Below are 24,513 nucleotides of genomic sequence, written 5' to 3' on the forward strand. Positions count from 1 at the left end.
GAGTCGTGGACATGTTTTTAACACATTTTGAAAAGTTTGGTAGTATCTAAATTGGTTGGTATTTTATCTTTCTTAAAACCTGATTTGTAAATAGGTTTAACTTTTGTAGTTTTCCATATTTAGGTGGGGTTGCAGTACTACATGTAAATTGATTACAAATGTTGAAGCCAATGCTTTCATGAGTCATGGACCAGTCTGATCAAGTCATGTAGCATTCTTAGTATCAAGTTCAATGAGATATTTTTTAAAATAAAGTTATTTGATACTGGTTGGATAGAGAAACATACTTAACTCAGTATTTTGCTTGTGCAAACCTTTTTTAAATTCATCTTGTTTTTTTTTAATTTTGTGGTAATGTTAATGAAAAGGTCACTGTAAACATTTGCAATATCAATGTCCTCAGTGATAAGGGTGCCATTTACAAAAGTGAGTGAATTTTGTTGGTCTGATTTTTGTGTTCCCCAGTGGGTTCATTGAAAACATTTCAAACAGAATTTGAGTAGCCCTTTTCACTTTCAAGCATTGATTGATAAGCTTTTTAGATTGTTTAAACATACATGATAGTTCATTTCTCCATACTTTATACTGTGCATGGTTTCCATCACCTGGAATCGATCTCATGTTTTCATGGCATCTAGGATTCTGTGTAAGCCAATTAGGTTGGATGTCATACTTTACAATGTATTTTCACTGGCTCACGTTTAGAGACTGCATCCATAAATTAGTCAGACCACACCCCCAAAGCTTCATCTACATCATCAAAAGTTTGGATTGCATGTATATTCTGTGGAATGTTTTCAGGTCATACAAAAATTGTTCTTCATTTAAGTTTTTGAATGGTCTAAAAGTGATAGTTTTGTGTTTACTGTTCCTATCTGTTTTGCATTTGACTCTTCTTGTAAGAAATGTTAGGTAGTGGTCACTATGACCCATAATCAGTACTTTAACATTTGCCACATTGTCTGGTAAATAGGTGTATAAAATGTGCTCTGACATTTACAAGATGGAGAAAGCCTAAAGAGTCAATACATTCGGATTCAATAAATTCCATCCAGTTGTTCCTTATCTGAATAGTAAGTCCTTATTTACATTGCCTAGTATATATGTTTCCTTCTACTGTACAAGAATATTTTGCTTTTGCTTCTCAAAAGTATCACTCCAAATTGCTCTGGCCCAAATACTCTCAACTTTTCATGACTAATTTATACAACAAGATGCTCTCCCCCCCCCCCCCCCCCCATGTTATCTCCCTCTGTCCTTTCATAATGGCCATAACAATAATTAGATTATCACTGTGCTTATCATTAATTTTGTTTCAATGAGTCCTAAAACAGGCATGTTATTCTCCCTGGAAGACAACATGAAATTAATCTGATCTTTTTCCAATACACCTACTACATTTAAGTGACAGTTTCCCACTACACCTTGTACATTATATGTTTATACCTTTTTGTACTTTCATATTAATTGCATGTATGTCATCAAGCAAAGGGGCTCTTAATGAGAATGTCTCTATACTACATATATAATCATTACAGTTTTCATATTTAAACTTTCATTTAAATTAGAGTCTACAAAGTCACATATAGAACCTGAATATCCTTGAACTTCTGCATTTGCAGTGGTGTCCATGGAATAATTAGTCAAAGGTCTCACTAGGTAGTTGTCTAATGGAATACAGTGTCCTCTCATTTGAAGTTGATTTTATGCCCCACTAGACAATATAACTCATGGGAGAAGGCCACAGCAGAGATTCTATGCCCCAATAGACAACTGTTCCCTTGGGAGAAAGCAACAACATAATATTATATTGGATCCTTGTATCATTGTTCATTTACTTATAAATATATGCATGCAATTATGTGTTTCTATTTACACATGCATTATAAATGCAAAAAATTTTACAAGCCTCTATTGGACTAATGTTATCAACATGTTTGATACAAGTTATAAAATTTGTGTCAAATATTATACTGTTTTTACTCACTTATAATACAAGTCAAACAGGAAACTGCACAGACCCAGATCTGCTGTTGCATAATGTGCAAGCAGATCTGGGTCTTTGCAGTTTGTTAGGAGTAATTAGTAGAACAAACAGCATAGACCCTTACCTGCAGGCACATTATGCTATGGCAGACCAGGATCTTTGATTTGGCAGTGTGATATATATTGTACTGCCTGCAAGTTTGAGCCTTGATTCATTTGTCAAGGAGCGGATCATAGGGAAATTTATAGTGATGTAATAATTCAGAAAGTATTGGTTACATTATTTATTATTTATACAAGTTATCATGAAAAATGCTGCTTCATTTAATCCTACAAGATTATGTGGCATTTTGTTTTCAGACCCAATGTCTTAGAGGCTTGCAAAGCACTTGTGCATGATTATCAATAATTAGTACATATTATATGCTTTGGATGTGTATGGAATACATATGGAAGTAATATACATTGGCAGTCCAAATAAAGATATAACCTGTGAATTGTACGACTTCAATAGTGGCATGAAATAAACAAGTCCTTGTACATACATTTTCCTGCCCAGATTGTGTTCATTTGTATGTTATTTATTACGTGTATTTACATTTTGCTTGCAACATTTAACACCTATATTTTAATTTAACTTTAACTACTTTTTAATAATGACATTTGCTTAATGCACAAATGGAGATTTTCTTGTGTCAAAATTTGCAGGAGCAATGTTAATTGGATATGTATATTCATAGAGCGGATTTTAGGGAGACTTATAGTTATAAAAGTAATAATTCAGGAAATGTTTCATATTATTAACATTTTAAATTTTTATCTGTAAAACAACAAATGGAAATATGATTTTGAAAATGTTAAATGTTATATTTATTAGATATTCTAGTTATGGCTTGCAAAGCACTTAGATCTGTACTCCATATGTGGGTAAGTAAGTACAAATATCTGCCATACTATAGAAGCAGTGCTAGATGACAAGGTGTCACAAATGTTCCATATTAGCCTGAAGGCCAGCTGGCATCTGTACAAGACAGAAAACTGGACATTTCAAGTGCAGAAGTGGCCAGAACATACCAATAAGATAACCACAAGTTAAATTAAATCACACATGGGACAAGCTGCTGATAAGTGACTTTATCAAGTTCCTGGTAGGGTCACACTACCTGTAGAGATGGCATGGGACACATGGAACTCTTAGTTACCATGCACAGCTGCCATGACCAACATAAAACTTAATTATAGCCAGAAGTCCTAATCTCCCATTCAGCATTTGACAATATGAAACTTGAAATACAAAGTTAGAACCAAGTCGTAGTGGATTATTCAGTCAGTCTGGAGTTGTTATAGTGTTCTCATTAGTAGACTGATTACCAAGAATGAAATCTACAACTGAATAAAAAGGTACAAAGGAGTTGTAATAGCTAAAATGTGGACATCCGACATGATGAAATTCTACAGAATATGTAGACATCACACATGGTGAAATTCTACAGAATATAATATGTAGTCACCACATATGGTGAAACTCTACAGAATATTATATGTAGACATCAGACATGGTGAAATTCTACAGAATCTAATATGTAGACATCAGACATGGTGAAATTCTACAGAATATTATATGTAGACATCAGACATGGTGAAATTCTACAGTATATTATATGTAGACATCAGACATGGTGAAACTCTACAGAATATTATATGTAGACATCAGACATGGTGAAATTCTACAGAATCTAATATGTAGACATCAGACATGGTGAAATTCTACAGAATCTAATATGTAGACATCAGACATGGTGAAATTCTACAGAATCTAATATGTAGACATCAGACATGGTGAAATTCTACAGAATCTAATATGTAGACATCAGACATGGTGAAATTCTACAGAATCTAATATGTAGACATCAGACATGGTGAAATTCTACAGAATCTAATATGTAGACATCAGACATAGTGAAATTCTATGGAATATAATATGTAGACATCCATTAAGGTGAAAATCTATAGCCTGTTACCTCACAAATCCAGCCTACTAAAAGACAAAATTCAGATGAATTGTACGACATGTGGCCTGTACAACAGCGAAGCTAAACACTAGTGACACCTTGTGGTGGCAATGGAGGTAATGGACAAGAGCTGTTGCCCTTTGACTATTGATATAGACAGGGAAAGATGATTTTTGTCTTTTAGTTGAGCTGGATTCGCAAGGTAGCAGGCTAATATTCCCAACATAATGTGACTGGGGAACATATTCAAAGGAGAAATTCAACAGAATACAAAATGCAGACATTAGACATGGTGAAATTCTACAGAATATACAATGCATACATTAGACATGGTAAAAATTCTGCAGACATAAAAAACTAACTACATAAAACTATATCTTAAATTTGTTATGGACTGCCGAGTTGGACTGCTGTTGTAATATTATAATAAAATTATTATAATAATCGATGTCTCTGAATACATATGTCATGAGCTAAAATACAGTGTTGTGTGCAAAACACATGCATGCTTACAAATTCTTCCTCTGTGTGACACATTTCAAGATAGAATATTCAGTAATAATATGTGCAGAATGCAACAGGTTTTAAAGTATACAAGCCAAGGGGACTTCAAAGTCTAAATGTATTTAAACGTTTAATGTTTTATGGTTCCATTTCACTGATTACATTCACAATAAATGATTATTCCAAGATTATATCAATATCGATACTGTGTCATGGATATTTTGCTTTATTGGATAAATGTCCATGACACACACTTGCATCTCCAGTGTACGATCTAATACCGCTTTCAGAAAGGTTGCTTTTCTAGTACAAGAGAGATCAGCATTCTGCCAATAATAATTACAAATGCTTCATTAATACATTTCTGTTTGTGTGAGAAAAACAACATTGGGAGAACCATACCAAAAGTAAATTTTCACAAAACATGTTTACTTCTACAAAGAAAATAGTATGGTTTATAAACTTCATTCGTACCTTGCTTCCCACAGCTATTTTGAGGTTTTTCTCAGTCTCTGCTACATAGTCCTTCTCTTCATAATACAAGTGACTTTTAAATTTCACCAAGGGCTGCAAAAAGAAAACCAGGAAACAATCTAGCAATAACATAATGCCTCAGAAATGAGTTTTAATCTCGGAAACAAATACAACCTATAAACTGTATTTCAGTAGTATTGTCACCAATTAAGTCAGCATATTCACAAAATGAAACTGTTACAACTGGCTCACCAACAATATCATTTGTCAAGCCCACCTTTTATTTAGCAAAAATGTTTTTTTTTTTGTTGATGTAAGAAAGCCTCGACTTTAACATTGACTTTAATCTTGGGTCTGGATGGACAGAGAAATGAACAGGCTCAACAAATATCAGATTTACAAAAGTAAATACTGTTGTGAGTGTCATTTGTGTGATTTGAATTTTTAATATAGCTTTTAGCAATTTTGTAGTCATATCGCTATGATATCTGCAGTGTGGCAGTTTATAGTGATGTCTAGCAGTGAGGCATCATGCCACAGACATGTAGCATCATGTCCCACCCAGTCACATTATCCTGACACCAGGCCGACTGGTCCTTACACTAACTCCTGTAAATACTGGTACTTGCAATTAAGTATGTATTGATGTTTTTGTTGTAGGGTTTAGCACCATTTTTCAGCACAAGATAGGCTATACATGGCAACCAATATTGCTGGTGAAGGAAGAACCCTGGAAAAGCCCGGGAAGAAACAATGACCCATGAGAAGTTACTGGCAGGCTTTCTCGCATACCCATGTTAGCTGAGCCTGAGACTCGAACCCACACAGAGGTGAGAAGGCAGTGATCCGTAATGGTGAGCACTTTAGACTACTTGGTCACTTGGGGCCCCAGCATGTATTGAAAATAAAAGAAAGGGGTCTGCTGTATCCCATACATGAATTGAAATTATATTATATTTTTAGGCTATGGGTTTCCTTACTCTTGTTAATTACATTTGGAAGTGTTTGGAGAAAACTTCACTGGGGTATTGCCTGATAAAAACCACAAAAATGAAACATAACTTCAAAATAATTTTAGAGTAATGAAAATGAATAAATGAAAAGCCTAAATGCAGAACATATAAATAACAAAGATTCAGGCCTTAAACATGGCAGTGCTAGTAAATGTCAAAACTCTGTTTCGAACTTGCTGCCAAATATGTAGGAATTTCAAATGTGGCAAATATTTTATAAATAAATCTCCAAAAGTAATTTGAAATCTTAGATTTTACAAGAAAAATGTTCTTACTGAAGCAAAATCAATACTAGAAACAAAAACTACAATTATTTGCAAACATATATATATATATATATATATATATATATATATATATATATATATATATATATATATACACACACACACAGCATGTAAAGAAATTCTGATCCTTGATTACAAACCTGCTACATGCGATTTTAAAGTTCCTCAAACAATATTTCTGCTAATACCATTTCAAGTTATAAATAACAAATTATTCTTTTCAATCCCTACAGTGTATTATTTTGCTAATTTGTGTAAAGTGTTCATTGGAAATTGTGCATCTTGTATTCTAAAATGGCTCTTAATTTTGTAAAGGGAAATAACAATATAGACCCAAACCTTTCATTCTCAACAATCAGGATTGCGTTACTTCCCTTGCATTAATTTACAGAGAGAGAGAGAGTTGTTGTTGTTGTGGGGTTTAACGCCATTTTTCAGCACACGATAGGCTATACATGGCGGCCAGTATTAATGGTGGAGGAAGAACCCGGGAAAACACCGGAAAGAACCACCGACCCACGAGAAGCTACTGGCAAGCTTTCTCACATACCCACATTGGCTGAATCCTAGACTCGAACCGCCGCAGACAGAGGGGAGATGGCAGTGATCCGTAACGAAGAGCGCTTTAGACCACTCGGCCACTTGGGGCCCCACAGAGAGAGAGAGAGAGATGTTTCAATTACATACAGTTTGAGAACTATTTTGAACTGCACTGAATTTCATTATTGTTATGCGCAACTTGCTCAAAATGAAACTAATTGGACATCTTGATAATTTAAGTCTATTTATCAAGTTTACCCAATTAAATGGAAGATCATTTCATTAGCATGTATAGAGCTTACCTGGACTGAAACTCATCTGAAATATACAGATGAGGAAAACAAAATATGTGTGTGTTACTGGTTGTTGTTGTTGTTGTGGGGTTTAACGCCATTTTTCAGCGCATGATAGGCAATACATGGTGGCCAGTATTAATGGTGGAGGAAGAACCCTGGAAAACCCTGGAAAGAATCACCGACCCACAAGAAGCTACTAGCAAGCTTTCTCACATACCCACATCGGCAGAATCTGAGACTCAAACCCATGCAGACAGAGGTGAGATGGCAGTGATCCGTAATGGAGAGTGCTTTAGACCACTCAGCCACTCAGGACCCTGTGTTTCCTAGTGCACTGGTGTTTAACTCCGGTTAAATAGGTAGATTGTTTTAAAATAAGGATTATATATATTAAAATGACTAGAATATTTAATGCACTCAGCACTTCAAGTACTTGGCAAAATCAGCTCAATTAGATGCTCAAATCAATGTTGGGAATGTTTAAATTATTTTTAACCTGGGGCAGAGGGGGAGGGGGCAAAAAAACAAGAATGGTTGTCTGACTGGAAACAAATATTGGGGGGGCCTAATATAAACCTATATTACTTTGATAAAATACAAAGTGGAATCCTGGACCATATTGTGAGGAGGCAAGGCCTTATGGCCAAATGAGCTAAACACTACAATCACATTGTTATTTTATACACTGCATCAAGCTGTAAGTCAAAAATAAGCAATAAATCTTATAATAGAAGGCCAAAGTGGGTCTTATATCACTCATCTGGCCTACTTACCTTAAAGGTTTACCATTTTGCTAAGCTGGTGTAAGTATTATTGTAAGAAAAACAAACTACATAAATGATATCCCAAACTAGATGCAATGTTGATTTTACCTATCGTACTATTTCCTTACAAAAATTAATTGTAAAGATAAAGGCATAACTAATATACATGGTTTCTTGCTCATAAATGAAGTCATCCATTATAGTAGACCAAACAGATAAAAAATAATGAAGTCATCCATTATACTAGACCCAACAGATAAAAAATAATGAAGTCATCCATTATACTAGACCCAACAGATAAAAAATAATGAAGTCATCCATTATACTAGACCAAACAGATAAAAAATAATGAAGTCATCCATTATACTAGACCAAACAGATCAAAAATAATGAAGTCATCCATTATACTAGACCAAACAGATCAAAAATAAAGCTTCATGAGTGGTAACAAGCTCACTGAATCAGATGCAAGATCAACTAATTAAAATGAGTTGATCCCACTTACTTTTCAAATTGACCAAAATCTTGATCATATAATTTCGTATTCCATTTTTAATCAAAACCAAATCAAACTTATGTTTCCAAAGTGGCAATAAGCTCAGCTAGTCACATTCAAGGTCACCTTATGTACGGATCTCACTCATTACTGAAACAGTCCAAGATTCTGATGCTATAATAATAATAATAATAATAATAATAATATAAATAATAATAATATTGATGATGATGACTTTTTTTAAAAAAAAAAGGTGGAAGGCTTAGATTATAATTAAATGCATTTTATATTTGTACTTCCTCTTATTTTGTTTGGGATTTTGTTCCAAATTAGTGACCCCAAACATGGAAAACTTTTCTTTGTCACTGGTAACCATTTGTGGACAAATATCATTCAATGTGAGATTCATATAGTTATTTTCCAATCTTTTGCTGGGTAGTAATCATTAATACTTTAGTCCTGTCTGAGTTTACTTTCGTGGCATTTTCCATACACCAGGAATCTATTCTTAGTATACTAAGGCTTCCTGAAGGGAGACCTCTAGGTCTGATTTTAGCTGTATGAAATCGGACAGAGTGGTGTCATCTGCATAAAAGTCAATCAACAAATACAGCTGCCGATTTCCTGTGCAGATCATGTATAATATGAGAAAGAAGAGTGGGGCCATGATTTATCCCTATGGTACTCTCTGTGTACACCACTCCCTTAATAACTCTCCTCCAGAAAACTTACAAACACGCTTATAATGTGGTGGCAGGCATGGGTTTAATTTTTGCAAAAAGAAATTACCCTTTATTTGCTGAAAGTGAAGAAAGTCATGATGAAACCTGTTATGCTGTGCAAAAAGCAGTGACATAAAACAAAATTTCTACTGGTACACAATGAGGCACACATGTACATGATGTGTTGAAACTTGTTGGAGTTATGTTTTTCCCTATCTTCAGGAGATTGGTTATCTTGAAAGAAAAGGTAATTTATACTGACAAATTAAATAATTAAATAATGCTGTTTATTTTATTATTATTTCCAGTGGAATTATAAAACAAGTATTCAACAATTAAACAGTGCCACTATTTCACCGTACACCATCTTTTCAATGTCTAGTTGGGAAGACACCCCCTTCTTCAAAGTCATGCACTTGCTTTTAGTGCAGTCTGTGTTTTTGGGCTATATTGTGCACAAATCACTAAGGGAGAGGTGCAATTTTTTTGTTTTGCTAAGAAAACTGCCATTTATTTTGACACACTTTCTTCTCGTTGTTAGATATGATGTATATCAAGTAATTGTTGAATTGTCACATTGATAAGAATATCATGATCAACAAGCTTTTCTAAAATCAGCTGGTATGGATCCATCTCATTTTCCTTCATCAGTATCTATCATGGAGACCAAGGAGATGTCTCACAGGAGTGGTTTTCTCTAAATCCTGAATGATTTTGGTGAATTAGGCTAATGCTTGATAGGTACGGCAAAAGATTGTCATGAAGTTGTTTTTCATGCAGTTTGGACAGAGTTAGTAAGATAGATATGGGTCTGTAGTTATTGATATCTTCTTTGCTGCCAAGCTTGTGCTTGGGGGTAACTTTTGCCAATTTCTATGTCTGGGGTAACAGTGAGGTGGATATAATCAGACTACATAAGTAAGTTAATCTGTCAGACATCATATTTGCTGCAGCCCTCATGAGAAGTGGTCCAGTATTATCTAGGCCTGTTGATTTTGTGCTTGCAATAGCTTGTAAAAATGTTAAATTTTTTGCATTTGTTATTGAAGAGATAATACATGTGGTGTCAGCAGGAATCTTTTCTGAACAAAAATTTCTAAGTACATTGTGACTGGAGTTTACACTGGGTTTCTTAATTCAGGATGCTATAGTGAAAAAGCAATTAATTTTATGTACATGTACAGTATTTATTATTTCAAAATCCTCAAAAATAATTTTACCTTCCTGCCAAAACTGTTGGATTTTAATTAACCTCTCCCAGCATGGTAACAAACTCTGCCAATCAGATTGCAGATTAGATCACTAATACCTGTGGCTCTCACTCATTACTGAACCCATCCAAGCTTTTGATAATATAAGCCCACATTTAAAGTTTGATCAAAACCAGAGCAGAAATGTGACCTCCAGAGTGACAAGTTCAAACAAACTGATTTGAGATTAATTCATTATTATGCATGCATCTCTCTCATGTCTGAGCTTGTACAATATCTTAATGATAAAAGCACATATTTAAAGTCTGATCAAAATTGGATCAAAAGTACTGCATCCAGAGTGCTAAAAAGCTCAGTGTATCAGATACAAGATCAGCTCATTTATATGCATGGATCTATCTCATTACTAAAATCATATGAGATCCCAATGATATAAGTATACATGCCAAGTTTGATCAAAATCAAATCAGAAACATAACCTCCTGAGTTGTAACAAGGTTAACAAATCAGATGCAAGATCATCTCATAACACTGGTCAACAGTGAAATCATTACTGACTTGAAAAGGCCCTAATCTGTAGTATTTTGGTGTGCCGAACACGAATATAACCGTGAAAAATTTGTATTGGCTCTCGTTTTGAAGATATTCATATACCTCATTTTCTATGTTTCACTGTGTAAATTTCTCCAGTAGGACTGCAGCAACATCCGGAATAATGATGTAACATTGCATAATACCATCATGCTCACATCATCCACAGTTGATTGCATCATTTTCTGATGCAATGCAATACTAATGCCATGCGGCTGCTGAAGTAAGTTGACGTCAGCAGTGTACTATACATGTGTAGGCCTATTATACTAATGCCAGGCGGCTGCTGAAGCTGACGTAAGCAGTGTACTATATAAAGCCCAATCAGATAGGTTCAGCATTTAAAATATTTTAGACGTTGTGCGAGACAGTTCAAGCTACTGTTACATAAAACTTATTATTTTATCCATTTACGTACAATAAAGAACAGTAATGCCTCGAAAGTGTGTTAATACCGCGGACAATTTTTGCTATATTTGTGGGGAAGTGACATTTGCCAACCAGAAGAAAAGTATCAATTCTCAAGTGAAGAAGGCATATCATCTTTACTTCGGATGCAAGGTTGGTGACCAAGACAAGCCTTGGGCTCCGCATATATGCTGTGCTACATGTACAACACAGCTTTCACAGTGGTTGAATTGCAAAAGGTCATCAATGCCGTTTGCAGTCCCAATGGTGTGGAGAGAGCCAAGCAACCACCTAAATGACTGTTACTTCTGCTTGGTTCCTCCTCTTTCCGGCGGAATAACGAAGCGAAAGAAGTCGAGAATAGTCTACCCAAACATTCCGTCTGCATTGAGACCAGTTCCACATGGTGAGGGACTTCCTATTCCAGAACCTCCAGCAGAATATTCTCTTGATTCATCTGACGAAGACAAAGGTGAGTCGACCTGTTCTTCTCCTGGTCCATCAGCATGCAGTGATCCAGATTTTCACTGTGGTGCATCATCAACCCCACACAGAATAACACAGGAAGAACTAAATGACCTGATTCGTGATTTGGACTTATCAAAGAACAAGGCAGAATTGCTAGGATCAAGACTCCAACAATGGAATCTTCTAGAAGAAGATGTCACAATTACTGCATATCGAAAGCGCCACCAGCAATTGGAGCCTTTCTTCAGAAAGGAAAGTAATCTGATATTCTGTTCCGATATTGAGGGCCTCATGAATGCTTTAAAAATCACTCATGACCCACAAGAATGGAGACTATTTGTGGACTCTTCGAAACTGAGTCTCAAGGCTGTGCTTTTGCACAATGGAAACATTCTTCCATCTATTCCAGTAGCGTATGCTGTCCACATGAAAGAGACATACGATAACTTAAGGCAGCTACTGAATTCCATTGAGTATAACAAGTACAGCTGGCACCTCTGTGGTGATTTGAAGGTAGTTGCCCTTTTAATGGGACTGCAGCAAGGATATACAAAATACATGTGTTTCTTATGCGAGTGGGATAGCCGAGCAAGGGAAATGCACTACATGAGGAAGGAATGGACTCACAGGCAGAATGTAGCCATTGGAGAGAAGAATATCCAACACCCAGCTCTGGTTGAGGCTCAGAAAATCTTGCTACCACCCCTTCACATCAAACTAGGTTTGATGAAGAACTTCGTGAAAGCCATTGACCGGACTTTGCCAGGATTCCGATACCTGCATGAAAAATTCCCTCGACTCAGCGAAGCAAAGATTAAAGAGGGAGTTTTTGTGGGTCCTCAGATTCGAGAGCTTTTCAAAGATGACCGGTTCAACAACTTGCTGGAAGGTGACGCGAAACAAGCATGGAATGCTTTTCGCCTAGTTTCTACAAACTTCCTCGGAAATGTTAGGGCAGAAAACTATAAGGAACTAGTAGAAGACATGTTGATGAAGTATAAGAAACTTGGCTGCAATATGTCTCTAAAGATTCACTTCCTTCATTCCCATTTGGATTTCTTTCCTAGCAACTGTGGTATTGTTAGTGATGAACACGGCGAACGTTTTCATCAAGATATCGCAACAATGGAACAAAGATACCAGGGAAAATGGTCCACTACAATGCTGGCTGACTACTGCTGGACACTCCTCAGAGATGCTCCCGAACAGCTGTACAAGAGACAGGCGAAGAAATCTAAGATGTAGTCAATGACTTGATTTTTTATAGGTAGGCTATTACAGTTGACCTTTTACTATTGGAATGCATTTCGTTATGTAAACATTAATTTCTTGCAGATTACAAAAAAACTAGAGCCAATTTTGCAATTTGACTGTCATATTCGTGTTCAGCACATAAAAATTGATAAGAATTGACTAATTTTATTTCAGTAACATGACTTTTGTAAAAATTTGTTGTCCAGTGTAATCAAGGGTATTACTCACTATTGAACTTGTCTGAGATTTACATGATATAAATCTATATTCCAAGTTTGATTGAAACTGGATCAGAAATATGGACTCCAGAGTGGAAAAAAAATATTGTCGACTGATGCACATTGGACAACGAATGACACATGATGAACACTGGGCAATACCATAAGCTCACTTGGCCTTATAGCTGGGTCAGCCAAAAATCAAGGAAGCACTAAGATTTCTCAGTAAGTGCATCTTTAAATAATGACAATACTATGCATCAAAATTCACATCAACCCCATCCTCCACAAAAAGAAAAAAATTGCAAGCAAGTTGTATTCACAAAAATCTGTCTGCATTCAGATGCAAAACAAAAAAGGGATATAACAAATACAAAAATTGCAGCAGCAAAGCAAGTTTTCAAAATGTGCATTTTTGGGTGATGACCATAATAAAAGGACTAGTTGTGCTAATATGCCTGCCATACAATGCACTAAGTTTCAAGACAAACAAGGCAATAAAATCAACAACAACTGACAGAACAAAAGTAATTTGCCAAATGCATAGCTTCTGATTAATCATAATAATTACTAACTTTGGTGGCAATCTATCCCCAAAACTGCTGGACTGGTTGAGATAGCAAGATTATGTCATACGTTACATAAAGCTACAAGGCAAAAAGAACAATAACTAAGAAAAACTGCAGAAGGAAAAGGATTTGTCCATATATGTATCTTTAGATGATGACCACAATAATGACCAAGTTTCCTGGCAGTCCATCAAAAACAGCAGGATTAGTTGTGCTAATGGGACTGTGCCAGATGGACTGACACATTGGTGGAGGAATGGACAGAAGGACATGAAGATCAACATCTATCCAAACCTCTATAAGGCAGGGTTATATTAATGATATATTACAAGGCTTCATCTTGTTGTTTTTGAACCCATAATATATTGCTAAAGACTAATATAGAATTGTTTAATTTGTTTCCATGGCCCATATCAGTACTGCATTATACTCATAATTGCATTATAATGATGGGAATTATATCCAGGGACAGCTGTTGCAATTACAGTCCCCTCCCTCACCCACCCACCCCCAGCATGCAAATGATACACATTAAACTAGGGAGAACTGTAGCAATAATAGTTCCCCCCCCACCGACATGTGAATGATATGCATTATAACAAGGGAGATTTCTAGCAATAATAACCGCTCCCCCACCCCACACCATCATGCGAAAGGTGTACTATAAAACTGGCAGCACAAACATAAAAATACTATTTGCAAACAAAGATAAGCACAGTTTTCAACATGATTAAAAAAAGCAGTAAAACAATAGCTAAGCATGATGCACAACTACCCCTCAACATTAAACTCACGTTTATGTGATCCATGCACACACTGACTTATGGAGTTATTCTGTTACAAATGTGGCATTGTAGATATATTATCTAAATCCTTAGTAATACCTGTTACAATGTACTGAATTCAAGGTACATATCTAAGACTTAATATAATGAGAGTTTGGGTTTTTATTTCACTTGTATAAATGATAAATATCTCAACTAAGTAAAATCTTGTTATGATGATGCATTCAGAAGGTATAGTGATGGCAAGATTTTCAAGATGACCATCATAGTGGTCACACTGTGAGATCAGCATTTGGAAAACACCATGTTGATATGAATCAGGAAGAGTAGCTATAACATTATTTTCAAGATGGCCATTATGGTGACCAAATTGGATGTTAAATTAGTATCATCAATTATTTAGGACCAATCAGACACCATCTCCTGGTAAAAAGCAAGGTTGATATGACTATATTTATGAGGTGTAGCTATAGCAAGATTTTCAAGATGACTGCTACGGTGGCCATATTGGATGTCAGACTGGCATCATCTTGCATTTTGGACCAACCAGACATCATCTGTAGTCTCCTGGTGAAATATGACTTTCTGTTTAGAAGGAATAGTGATAAGATTTCCAAGATCCCTGCTATTGTAGCCATACTTTATGTCAGAAAGGCAGCATTATTTTTCACAAGCATTTGGCATCACATGAACAAATTAGCATTTTCACACTTGCTTGAGAGTTGCTCTTTAAAGATCCATAAAATCACTAGACACATGCAATATCAAAGCAGTTGTTCCCACACCTCATCATATTTCACTTTGTACTAACAAGAGGTGGCAAGTATACAGAGATTTTCAACTGTGTGTATGGTATTTTGTTGAGTATTTTCTCTCAAAAATGAATAATGAACTTGCTGTGTATTATATTGCTGATACTATTTATTATACTGTTGATACTTTTAATAAAGCAGCCAATCTATGAATAGTATTCATCAAGTCATACAGGACAGCTGCACTGTTAGGCATGTGGCTGCAAAAAAGGATAATATACAAACATTCAACCCATCTGACTGAAATGTCAGACTTTGTGGGTTTCAATATTGATGGTGCTGGTGCTAATGTGGAAATATCCTCCATAAAAAAAAGAACAAAGCACACATCCAAAGTCAAGTAAGTTGCTGACAACTGACAAAAGCACTTGTAAAGTCCAATAACTCTTCCAGGCATAGTGTTGTGAACAGTCTGTCAATTAGCATGGTTGACTTAGCAACTGGATAAAGGTCAGAAAGTGTGTGTGTGTGATTTGGATTTTTAGATGTAGCTTTATCACTTTTTCAGTCATATTGCTACAATGTCTGCAGTGTGGCAGTTTATAGTGATGCCTAGCACTGGGACATAATGTTGCAGACATGTAGCATGATGTCCCACCCAGACACATTATCCTGACACCAGGCCGAAAAGTCCTAACACTAACCTCTTAATGTTGAGCACCAAGCGAGGCAGCTGTTAGTACAATTTTATAAGTTTTTGGTATGACTCAGCCAGGGATCGAACCCATGACCTCCTACATCCAATAAAGGTGAGAAAAACTGGGTGAACTGAATAAATGAAATATTGCACCTCTGTGTGCATTAATGAGTATTTGCCACAAAACAATGATAGCAATGTGATATGCATGCTGTTGTAGAGAGTGATACTTGTGACATGGAAAGTTTATAACAGTATCAATTAAAGTAGATAAAATGTTATGGAGAGGAACTATACCTTCACGGGGTGGGGGTGGGGTATTTTAAATCTGTTCATGGTACCAAAACCTAAAATTAGATTCAGACCGGTCATAAATTAAAAGACTTTAAATGGCTCAAGAACATTTTTAACATGATCGTGTTTCAGCTGGTTTGGAATTACGATTTTCTATTGATCTAAGATGTGTATTTCAGTGTTCCAGTACATGAACATTTTCAAACATGTGCATAAAAATACAAACATTTGAATGGAATGTAATACTGTAACAATTTATAAATTTTCTTGTTTAAATTTAGGTTTTATATTGTACTGTGATGTGAGGATATTACAACAGTTTTGAAAAAAAAAATAATTATAAAAAGTACTGATTGCCCAGACAACATAGTATTTGTAACTCCTATTGTCTTGACACATCATCAGCTTGTTCATATTCCCTGATTTATGGCAAAAAATACAAATTTTATGCTGGAAAAAGTGTAAGTATATATATATATATATATATATATATATATATACACACACACATACATACATACATACATACATACACACTGTGCCAATCAGATGCCCATTAAAAAGTTCCTTTCTAGTGGACAGCATCCCTTATTGGTTTATTAGATGATACCTTAGAATAATTCTTAGAGGAAAGAGATTAATTATTGGTCTTGAACAGAACTAAGAATTTAATAATAATAATAATAATAATAATAATAATGAGGACTTTGTATAATGTCTAATCTTTAGAAGCTCTAAATGCTTTACAACATTAGACAACACCTATAACATAAAAAAAACATATATAACATTATTACAGAAAACAAACGCCATGAAATTAAAAAACATAAAAACATGCTGTAAATATTTAAAGTAGGGAACATTATTAGGTCTTTAAGTTTGTTCTTGCAGTCGAAATAAGCGAGTTTTAAGAGCACTCTTTAATGGGATCACTATGTCTTTGTGTCTAAATTCAGTGGGCAATTCATTCCACGCATCTGGGCCCTGGTATGCAAAAGAACGTTGTCCATATGACTTCATTTTCATAGTGGGAATAATGAAAATACGACAGTCAGAAGAGGAGTGTAAGTATCTTGCTGGTGTGTACATATGGGTGAGGTCGGATAGGTATGTTGGCCTGGAGTCTGTCGGTGAAACAAAGCACAAAGAACAAATTTTGTGTTTGAATTTGATGCATATATAAACCTATGTGATACAATAACCCTGAGACAAAATTTTAATCTGAAAATACACATTGTAATGTTAAAAAGCTCAGACCCAGAATAGTTGACTTTGTTATTCATACAGATGCATACAAAGATGACAGCAAGCAATGTTTCAACAGATTCAAATTAATCTACTTGTGGCCACTGGCTAGCTGAAGAATCCAATCATCATACATTAACTATTTAGAACTCTCCACCATCTTGAATACTTTGCAATTTTTATTATGTGGTACAGAAAAAACATACTGGTATTCTAACAGCACAATATATGTGTTATAATTCTCCTAAATTCTAGTGCTGCTCATTGCAAGGAAATCCAGGATGACCTTTCTAAATCTATTACTTCTGCTGATTTTTACTAAGGAATTTTCAAAATCTACTGTGTGGATGTTAATTAAAGAAATCTGCATTTATAATGAAATGCTTTTTCCTGTAGCTGGCACTAGTATGTGGCATATAAAATTGCTTCTTTCCACTTAGTAATGAAAATTACCATCTTTATTTGCTCACAAGTTGAGTCCAACAAAAAAATGCACAGACCTAGATCTGACTTTGCACAATGCACCAGCAGATCTGGGTCTGTGCAGTTTGTTTGGAGTGATCATTTGAGCAAACAATATATACCCTGGTCTGCAGGTGCATTATGCTATGGCAGATCAGGATTTTTGCTGTTTGCAGTTTGACTATACTTATAAGTGTGTACATAAGGTATGAATATGGTCATGATTGACCATGCTTTTACAGCTCTTACGGTAATCCCATATTAGGGGTGGGAGTGGGGTTCATTTCATTATATCTGGTAGTTTCGATTACTGCCAGACTCCCTTGATGCAACGATTTACTTATATTCTTGTAATAGGTGTTATTCTATTGGGATAAACTACCAGGTTAGAAGACTTTCTGCAAAAGCAATGGATCTTTTCAACTCAACTCAAGGGGTAAAGGCGCAAATTTAAAATGCAGTATGTACGCCTTTATAAGATAAGACCAACTGCAAACTGCATGAACCCAGATCTGCCATAACATAATGTGCTGGCAGATCTGTGTCTGTGCAGTTTGTTAGGAGGAATCAGTAGAACAACACAGACCCTGATCTGCAGGCGTATGATGCTATAGCAAATCAGAGTACTTGTCATTTGCATTTTTACTTGACTTATAAGTGAGTATATATGGTATTATGGCAACTTGCATAATGAAACTGGATCCTTTGGTGTTCTGTTGTTGAAGAAGGGTAGAAAGCTTTCCTGTTAATGCATCTGAAGATACAGTTGTGACATACTTTAGTAATCTTGTAATACTTGGTAAATAATACAGTGTTATATGACAACTCTACAATAATTATCTCTGAACTGGCGTTCTGAGTTGCCTTCAATTCAAAGGTTTATGAGAGGTATTATTATTATGAATATACAACAAGCAATGTATGCTTTTTACTTTGGATCTTGGCATGTGGTCAAGTTTTTGAGTAATTTGTTTCCTTTACCTAATGTACAGTTGGTGCTGTCATTTAAAACTGGTTGTTTTAGTACTCTCCACAATAGCAAAGGTGAATACACTGACTGACTGATATGAGTTTTCATGATACGCATTGATCAACCACTGGCATTCATTATATTTTCCATCTTTACTCGGAAGAGACAAGAGAAGAGCTATAGTTTGAAAATCCCTCATTTCTCAGAGAAAGACTTTGTTTTACACTTGTGCATTATTATCTCATTTTATGGGCCTTGGAAAATGAGATTAACTGATTGTTTCTTTTTGCACTTTCAAGTGAATACAAGTACCATGTTAATATGTAGCTGAAATTTTTAAAATGGCAGAATGAACCAAAGAAAGAAAGAAAGAAAGAAAGAATGGAAGGAAGGAAGAATGGATGGATGGATAAATAAATAAATAAATAAATAAATAAATAAATAAATATATTATAGCATATAAATTTAAATCTGAAATTTTATACGATTGTATGTATGAAGTGACAGTAAGTGATTTTAATGGCTCTTTACTGCCCTATAAATATGCTAATTAAATACAGAAGGCTTTCAAAAACATAATAATATACTTAAGATGGAGTGGATGAGAGGTATTAATGAAATGAAGTTGGTGACAGAACATGTATAAATCCTCACCATGACAGTGTTCCCCACCCACTTGTTATTCCTTATTAGCCAACATGTCGAGTGAGAACTGCTTTCATATTCCATATATTACCTCTCAAGCATGTAAGAGGTCATGGGTTCGATCCCCGGCCAAGTCGTACCAAAGACTTATAAAAATGGTACTAACAGCTGCCTCGCTTGGCGCTCAGCATTAAGCGATTAGTGTTAGGACTGGTTGACCTGGTGTCAGGATAATGTGACTGGGTGGGACATCATGCTACATGTCTGCGGCATGATGACCCAGTGATAGACATCACTATAAACTGCCACACTGCAGATATCGTAGCAATATGACAAATCGTTAAAGCTACGTTGAAAATCCAAATCACACACACCTCATATTTTAGCAAACATTATGGTGAAAATGCAAATGTATATCTATCTGCTCAGCCTCTGGCTTACTCCAATAATGCATCCCCATCACAAATCCATCACATCTAAGATACCCTTGAATGGGGGTCCATTTTCATTTTGGGTCAAGCAGACATTAAAATGATGTCTTTTTTGGTGTAAATGTAAATGCCATGTCAACTTCAAGAAGATTACCTTGTACTTTTTGCCCCTGTGAAATGTCACAAGCAGTGATATCAGTTTACCTGGCGAACCTGCGTAAAGGCATTTAGTCTTCTTTTCCATGTTATTTATTCTTACTATTGTTCTTACTGAAACCCATGTACCAGGCATTAAATTTGTTCATCTGAATATTGATGTGCATTCCAATATTTAGTTACAGTGGTGCTAAAGCCTGCAGACTGTATAAATCATATAATAAAATTCGATGAATCTTCTAGAACAGTATAATACACAAATTCCTTGCATTTCATCACCGATATATATACCCTGAATATTTTGAAATGAAATTTCCAAGGGAACTGCCAGTCCCCCCCCCAATTAAATAATGTTGATGAAGTATTCTTATATGAGATTCATGTTTTAACATACAAATAGAGAGGGATGTATGTAGGAAAGTGACTATTTCTTATATTTTATTTAGAGCATTAAATTACGCTCTGCTTAGTTGATTCAATATTATGCATGTAGAATCTAGAAATGTTGCATATATTTTCTTTAAGTTTAAAAACAATGTATTAATGTTTGTTTTGGGTTTGTTTGATTTTTGCTTTTGTTTTTGTATTATGCATTAGTGATCTTATTAACCTTTTCTGATTTGATGTGTTAATCGGTAAGAAAGTTAAGAAAAAAGGAGAGAAAATTTATATATTTATTTCAATGTCTGTTTTACAAACAAATCGTAATTTTGAATTACAGTTTAGAACATAAAAGAATGCATTATGTTCATTAGAGTTATGGTGTTGAAAAGAGCAGCACTGGTTGATTATATTTATATGACGTGGATATTACACTCCCTTAATTAAAAGATATATACAATTACATTTTGTCCGGAAGTATAATTGTATGTATGTATTGATGGAAACAGCAATACAAAAACTGCTGTCCCTAATGATGACAGCCACCCTTAAAATGATACACATATTACATACAAAAACTAATTGAAAAGGAAACAAAGTAGATAGATATAAATGAATATTACTTGTTTCAACACATTCATTTAGGACACACACACACACAAAGATATTTATATATGTTCCTTTCATGCACCTTTTAAGCATCTCTCCGTGCTTTGTCCGAAAACAATATGGCGGCAGCTGGGCACAGTGATGTCATGGTCTATTTTTAGCAAAAAGTTGAATTCAGCACAAGCGCCATAAAAAAAATGTTCAGACCACTCCGGTGGCCTAGTGGTTAGAGTGTCCGCCTTGGATGCAGGAGGTCGTGGGTTCAATCCCCGGCCGAGTCATACCAAAGACTTACAAAATTGGTACTAACAGCTGCCTCACTTGGCACTCAGTATTAAGAGGTCAGTGTTAGGACAGGTTGGTTCAGTGTCAGGATAATGTGACTGGGTGGGACATCATGCTACATGTCTGCGGCATGATGCCCCAGTGCTAGACATCACTATAAACTGCCACACTGCAGACATCGTAGTGCTATGACTGATTTTTCTTTAAAGCTACGTTAAAAATCTAAATCACACACACACCACACACACGCACAACATTTTCAAGAGGGCCACAATGAGTCTGACTTGAGATTTCATTGTGACTATTTTCAACTGGGACCAACTAGACATGATAAGTCTTTAAAGAAAAAATCATTTTAATATTACCATATATTCAAGAGTAGTAATAACATTTTCAGCTGGACACTGATGGCCATAGTGGATGTCCAAATGGGACCACTTTCATTTTTAACCAGCATGACTGTGGGATGAATGTGTGTGTGTAGAGTTTCACTGCAATTTCCAAGTAGTTTGGTTGTTGTTGTTATGGGGTTTAACGCCATTTTTTCAGCACGATAGGCTATACATGGCGGCCAGTATTAATGGTGGAGGAAGAACCCGGAAAACCCCGGAAAGAACCACCGACCCACGAGAAGCTACTGGCAAGCTTTCTCACATGCCCACATTGGCTGAATCTTAGACTCGAACCGCCGCAGACAGAGGTGAGATGGCAGTGATCCGTAACGAAGAGCGCTTTAGACCACTCGGCCACTCGGGGCCCCTCCAAGTAGTTTGGAGGAGAAGCAATAACAAACTTGCACTAACAGATGCCTGGACATCTACAATGGGTTGAGCTTTAAAAAAAAACTGATTATCATTTGTTTTGTTAAAATTCATTGTTCTTAATATCTGTTTCAGAAGCTGTTTTCTTTGTCCACTTACAGAAGCTAAATTTTACTGGATCACATGCATTGATTAACCTTTTAGTGACCCCTGATCAGCTGAGACCTCTCATGAAATGCATGCAGTCTGTTGATCTAATTCCTGTTCTTATTTACAAGTACAATACACAATTAACCTGGGGGTAATCAGTCACAATATACAATATTCAGTTAACCAAATTAGGGTAATCAGTCACAATTTACAATATACCATTAACCTGATTACTGTAATCTATCATAATAAACAATTAACATTTAACCTGATGAGGGTAATCTGTCACAATGATGCTGTTGTTAACAAATTCTGATGCACTGTCACCTGTCCATGAGTTCACTGATCTGCTGGTCTATATTTTGATCTTTTTTCCTTGTAAGTTTCTTTTCTGGTTGAGGCTCCAATGGACAGTTCCAATTTTGAACAATAAGCTCCGCCCACTTAGTTATTGTTGTTGCTGTGGCTTACAATCTATCATAAAAATGGTGGATCCAGTAACATTAGCAACAGATTCATTCGAAAATATTTTCTACAATATTTCTGCAACATTCTTACCTGACTGAAATATTCTTTTAGATCAGGCATTAAAGAAAAGCTTGAATTCCTACCCACAATGATATATTCATGAAATTAGTATTTTTGATGGCAAAATTCAAGTCATAAGTTACAACATGTTGCTGGCAATCTATGTGGAAGAAATACCATCCTGGCAAACTAGAAGATAATATTTTGCTAGAATAAAACAAAATAACAAAATCTTTTTGTTCTTGCAAAGTTATGCATATTTATTTATCAGATTTTCTTGTATGGCTTAAATACGTTTAAAAAATATATAATAAAGCTTTCGTTATGTACCTGTTACATTTATATCTTGATGTATAATTGGCATATAAGAATAAAACATGTATTTTTATATCTACAATTAATAATTTAATTATGTTTAGTTACACATATATTAAAGTTAAATAAATAAATAAACACTTTATACCAAGAGCTGACTGAGTGATTGAAAAAAATGTTATATGTTCTTAGATGGAGTTAACATGTCTCCTCAGTTGGACGGATGAAACATTTCATAAGGGTATCATTGATAAACCAGTAAATTTAAATTATATCAGAAACATTTAAAATGATCATTCACCACAATGTCCTAAAAAAGAAGGAAATAATAATGGCACTTCGAAATAAGCAATAACATGGACGCTAATGGGATATATCTGCATCAACTTTGACCTTTGTTTGCTAATTAGTGTGACTCATTTTAATTTACTACATTGATGTTATAACATTTTGCAGGTGTTTTAAAATCTGTAATTTATATCAATGGCTGATTTACAAGACAAAATAGATATTTTACAAGTTTCACTTCTTCATAAATTTAAAATATTTTTTGAAAACTTTCCAAAATAAAAACAGTATTCATAATAATTAAATTTAAATTTTGAAATATATATATATATATATGAATGAATAGGCTTAGGGACAATCCAGAATTTAAAGTTTAGGATGATGTTTTGTCAACTGGACATCAGCTACAAGTCAATACTCAAGTTTGAAAATTTTAATAAAATTAACACTAATGAAGCTTGATGCAGGATTCCAATATTCCAAATTTTAATTGTTAAAAGAAAAACAAACCAAGGTAATAAAAGTACAATGATAAACAGCACGTGCACACAAGTTTCTGTATTGCATGTAATATTATGGCTCCAGTAAGATACACAATTTGAACATAAGCATATAATTAGCATAAAATTGTATTCAACAATTTCACAAGCACAACAAATACTGTACTATCATTATTTAAAAACAGTTCTGTGTATTTATATATGAAATATGATTATAAATAATGCATCACTTCCAATGCAGACATTTTGGTTTGAGAATTTTAAAAAAACAAAATCACTCTTGAATCCTTTTATAATAATGGCAGTCAGCATCTCATGTGCCCCAAGTACAACGGCAAACCATTTTTGTGATAAATTTTCAGTGATTTTCTGCATAATCTTTCACATTCCTCTGGAAGGTAATATGAGGTGATCAAGCATGGTCTCATGTTTGTGAGCAAATATGG

The 24,513-nt window shown here is 35.0% G+C and overlaps 1 protein-coding gene across 2 annotated transcripts in view; it reads right to left on the reverse strand.

Annotated features, from left to right (window-relative positions):
- LOC149805991 (set1/Ash2 histone methyltransferase complex subunit ASH2-like) overlaps positions 1 to 24,513 on the reverse strand; it is a 172,536-nt gene that overhangs the window by 19,753 nt on the left and 128,270 nt on the right. The window contains exon 15 of one of the 2 annotated variants that reach the window (XM_089950800.1): positions 4,977 to 5,069. In XM_089950800.1, the coding sequence (XP_089806926.1) occupies positions 4,977 to 5,069 (93 nt within the window). Of the gene's footprint in view, positions 1 to 4,976; positions 5,070 to 22,784; positions 22,911 to 24,513 lie in introns of those variants that run through there. The other variant, XM_089950801.1, reaches the window with a different exon arrangement.

The sequence above is a fragment of the Sinohyriopsis cumingii genome, chromosome 2 (assembly GCF_028554795.1).
Source record: "Sinohyriopsis cumingii isolate HCF-2022 chromosome 2, ASM2855479v2, whole genome shotgun sequence".
In the NCBI taxonomy this organism is placed as follows: Eukaryota; Metazoa; Mollusca; class Bivalvia; order Unionida; family Unionidae; genus Sinohyriopsis; species Sinohyriopsis cumingii.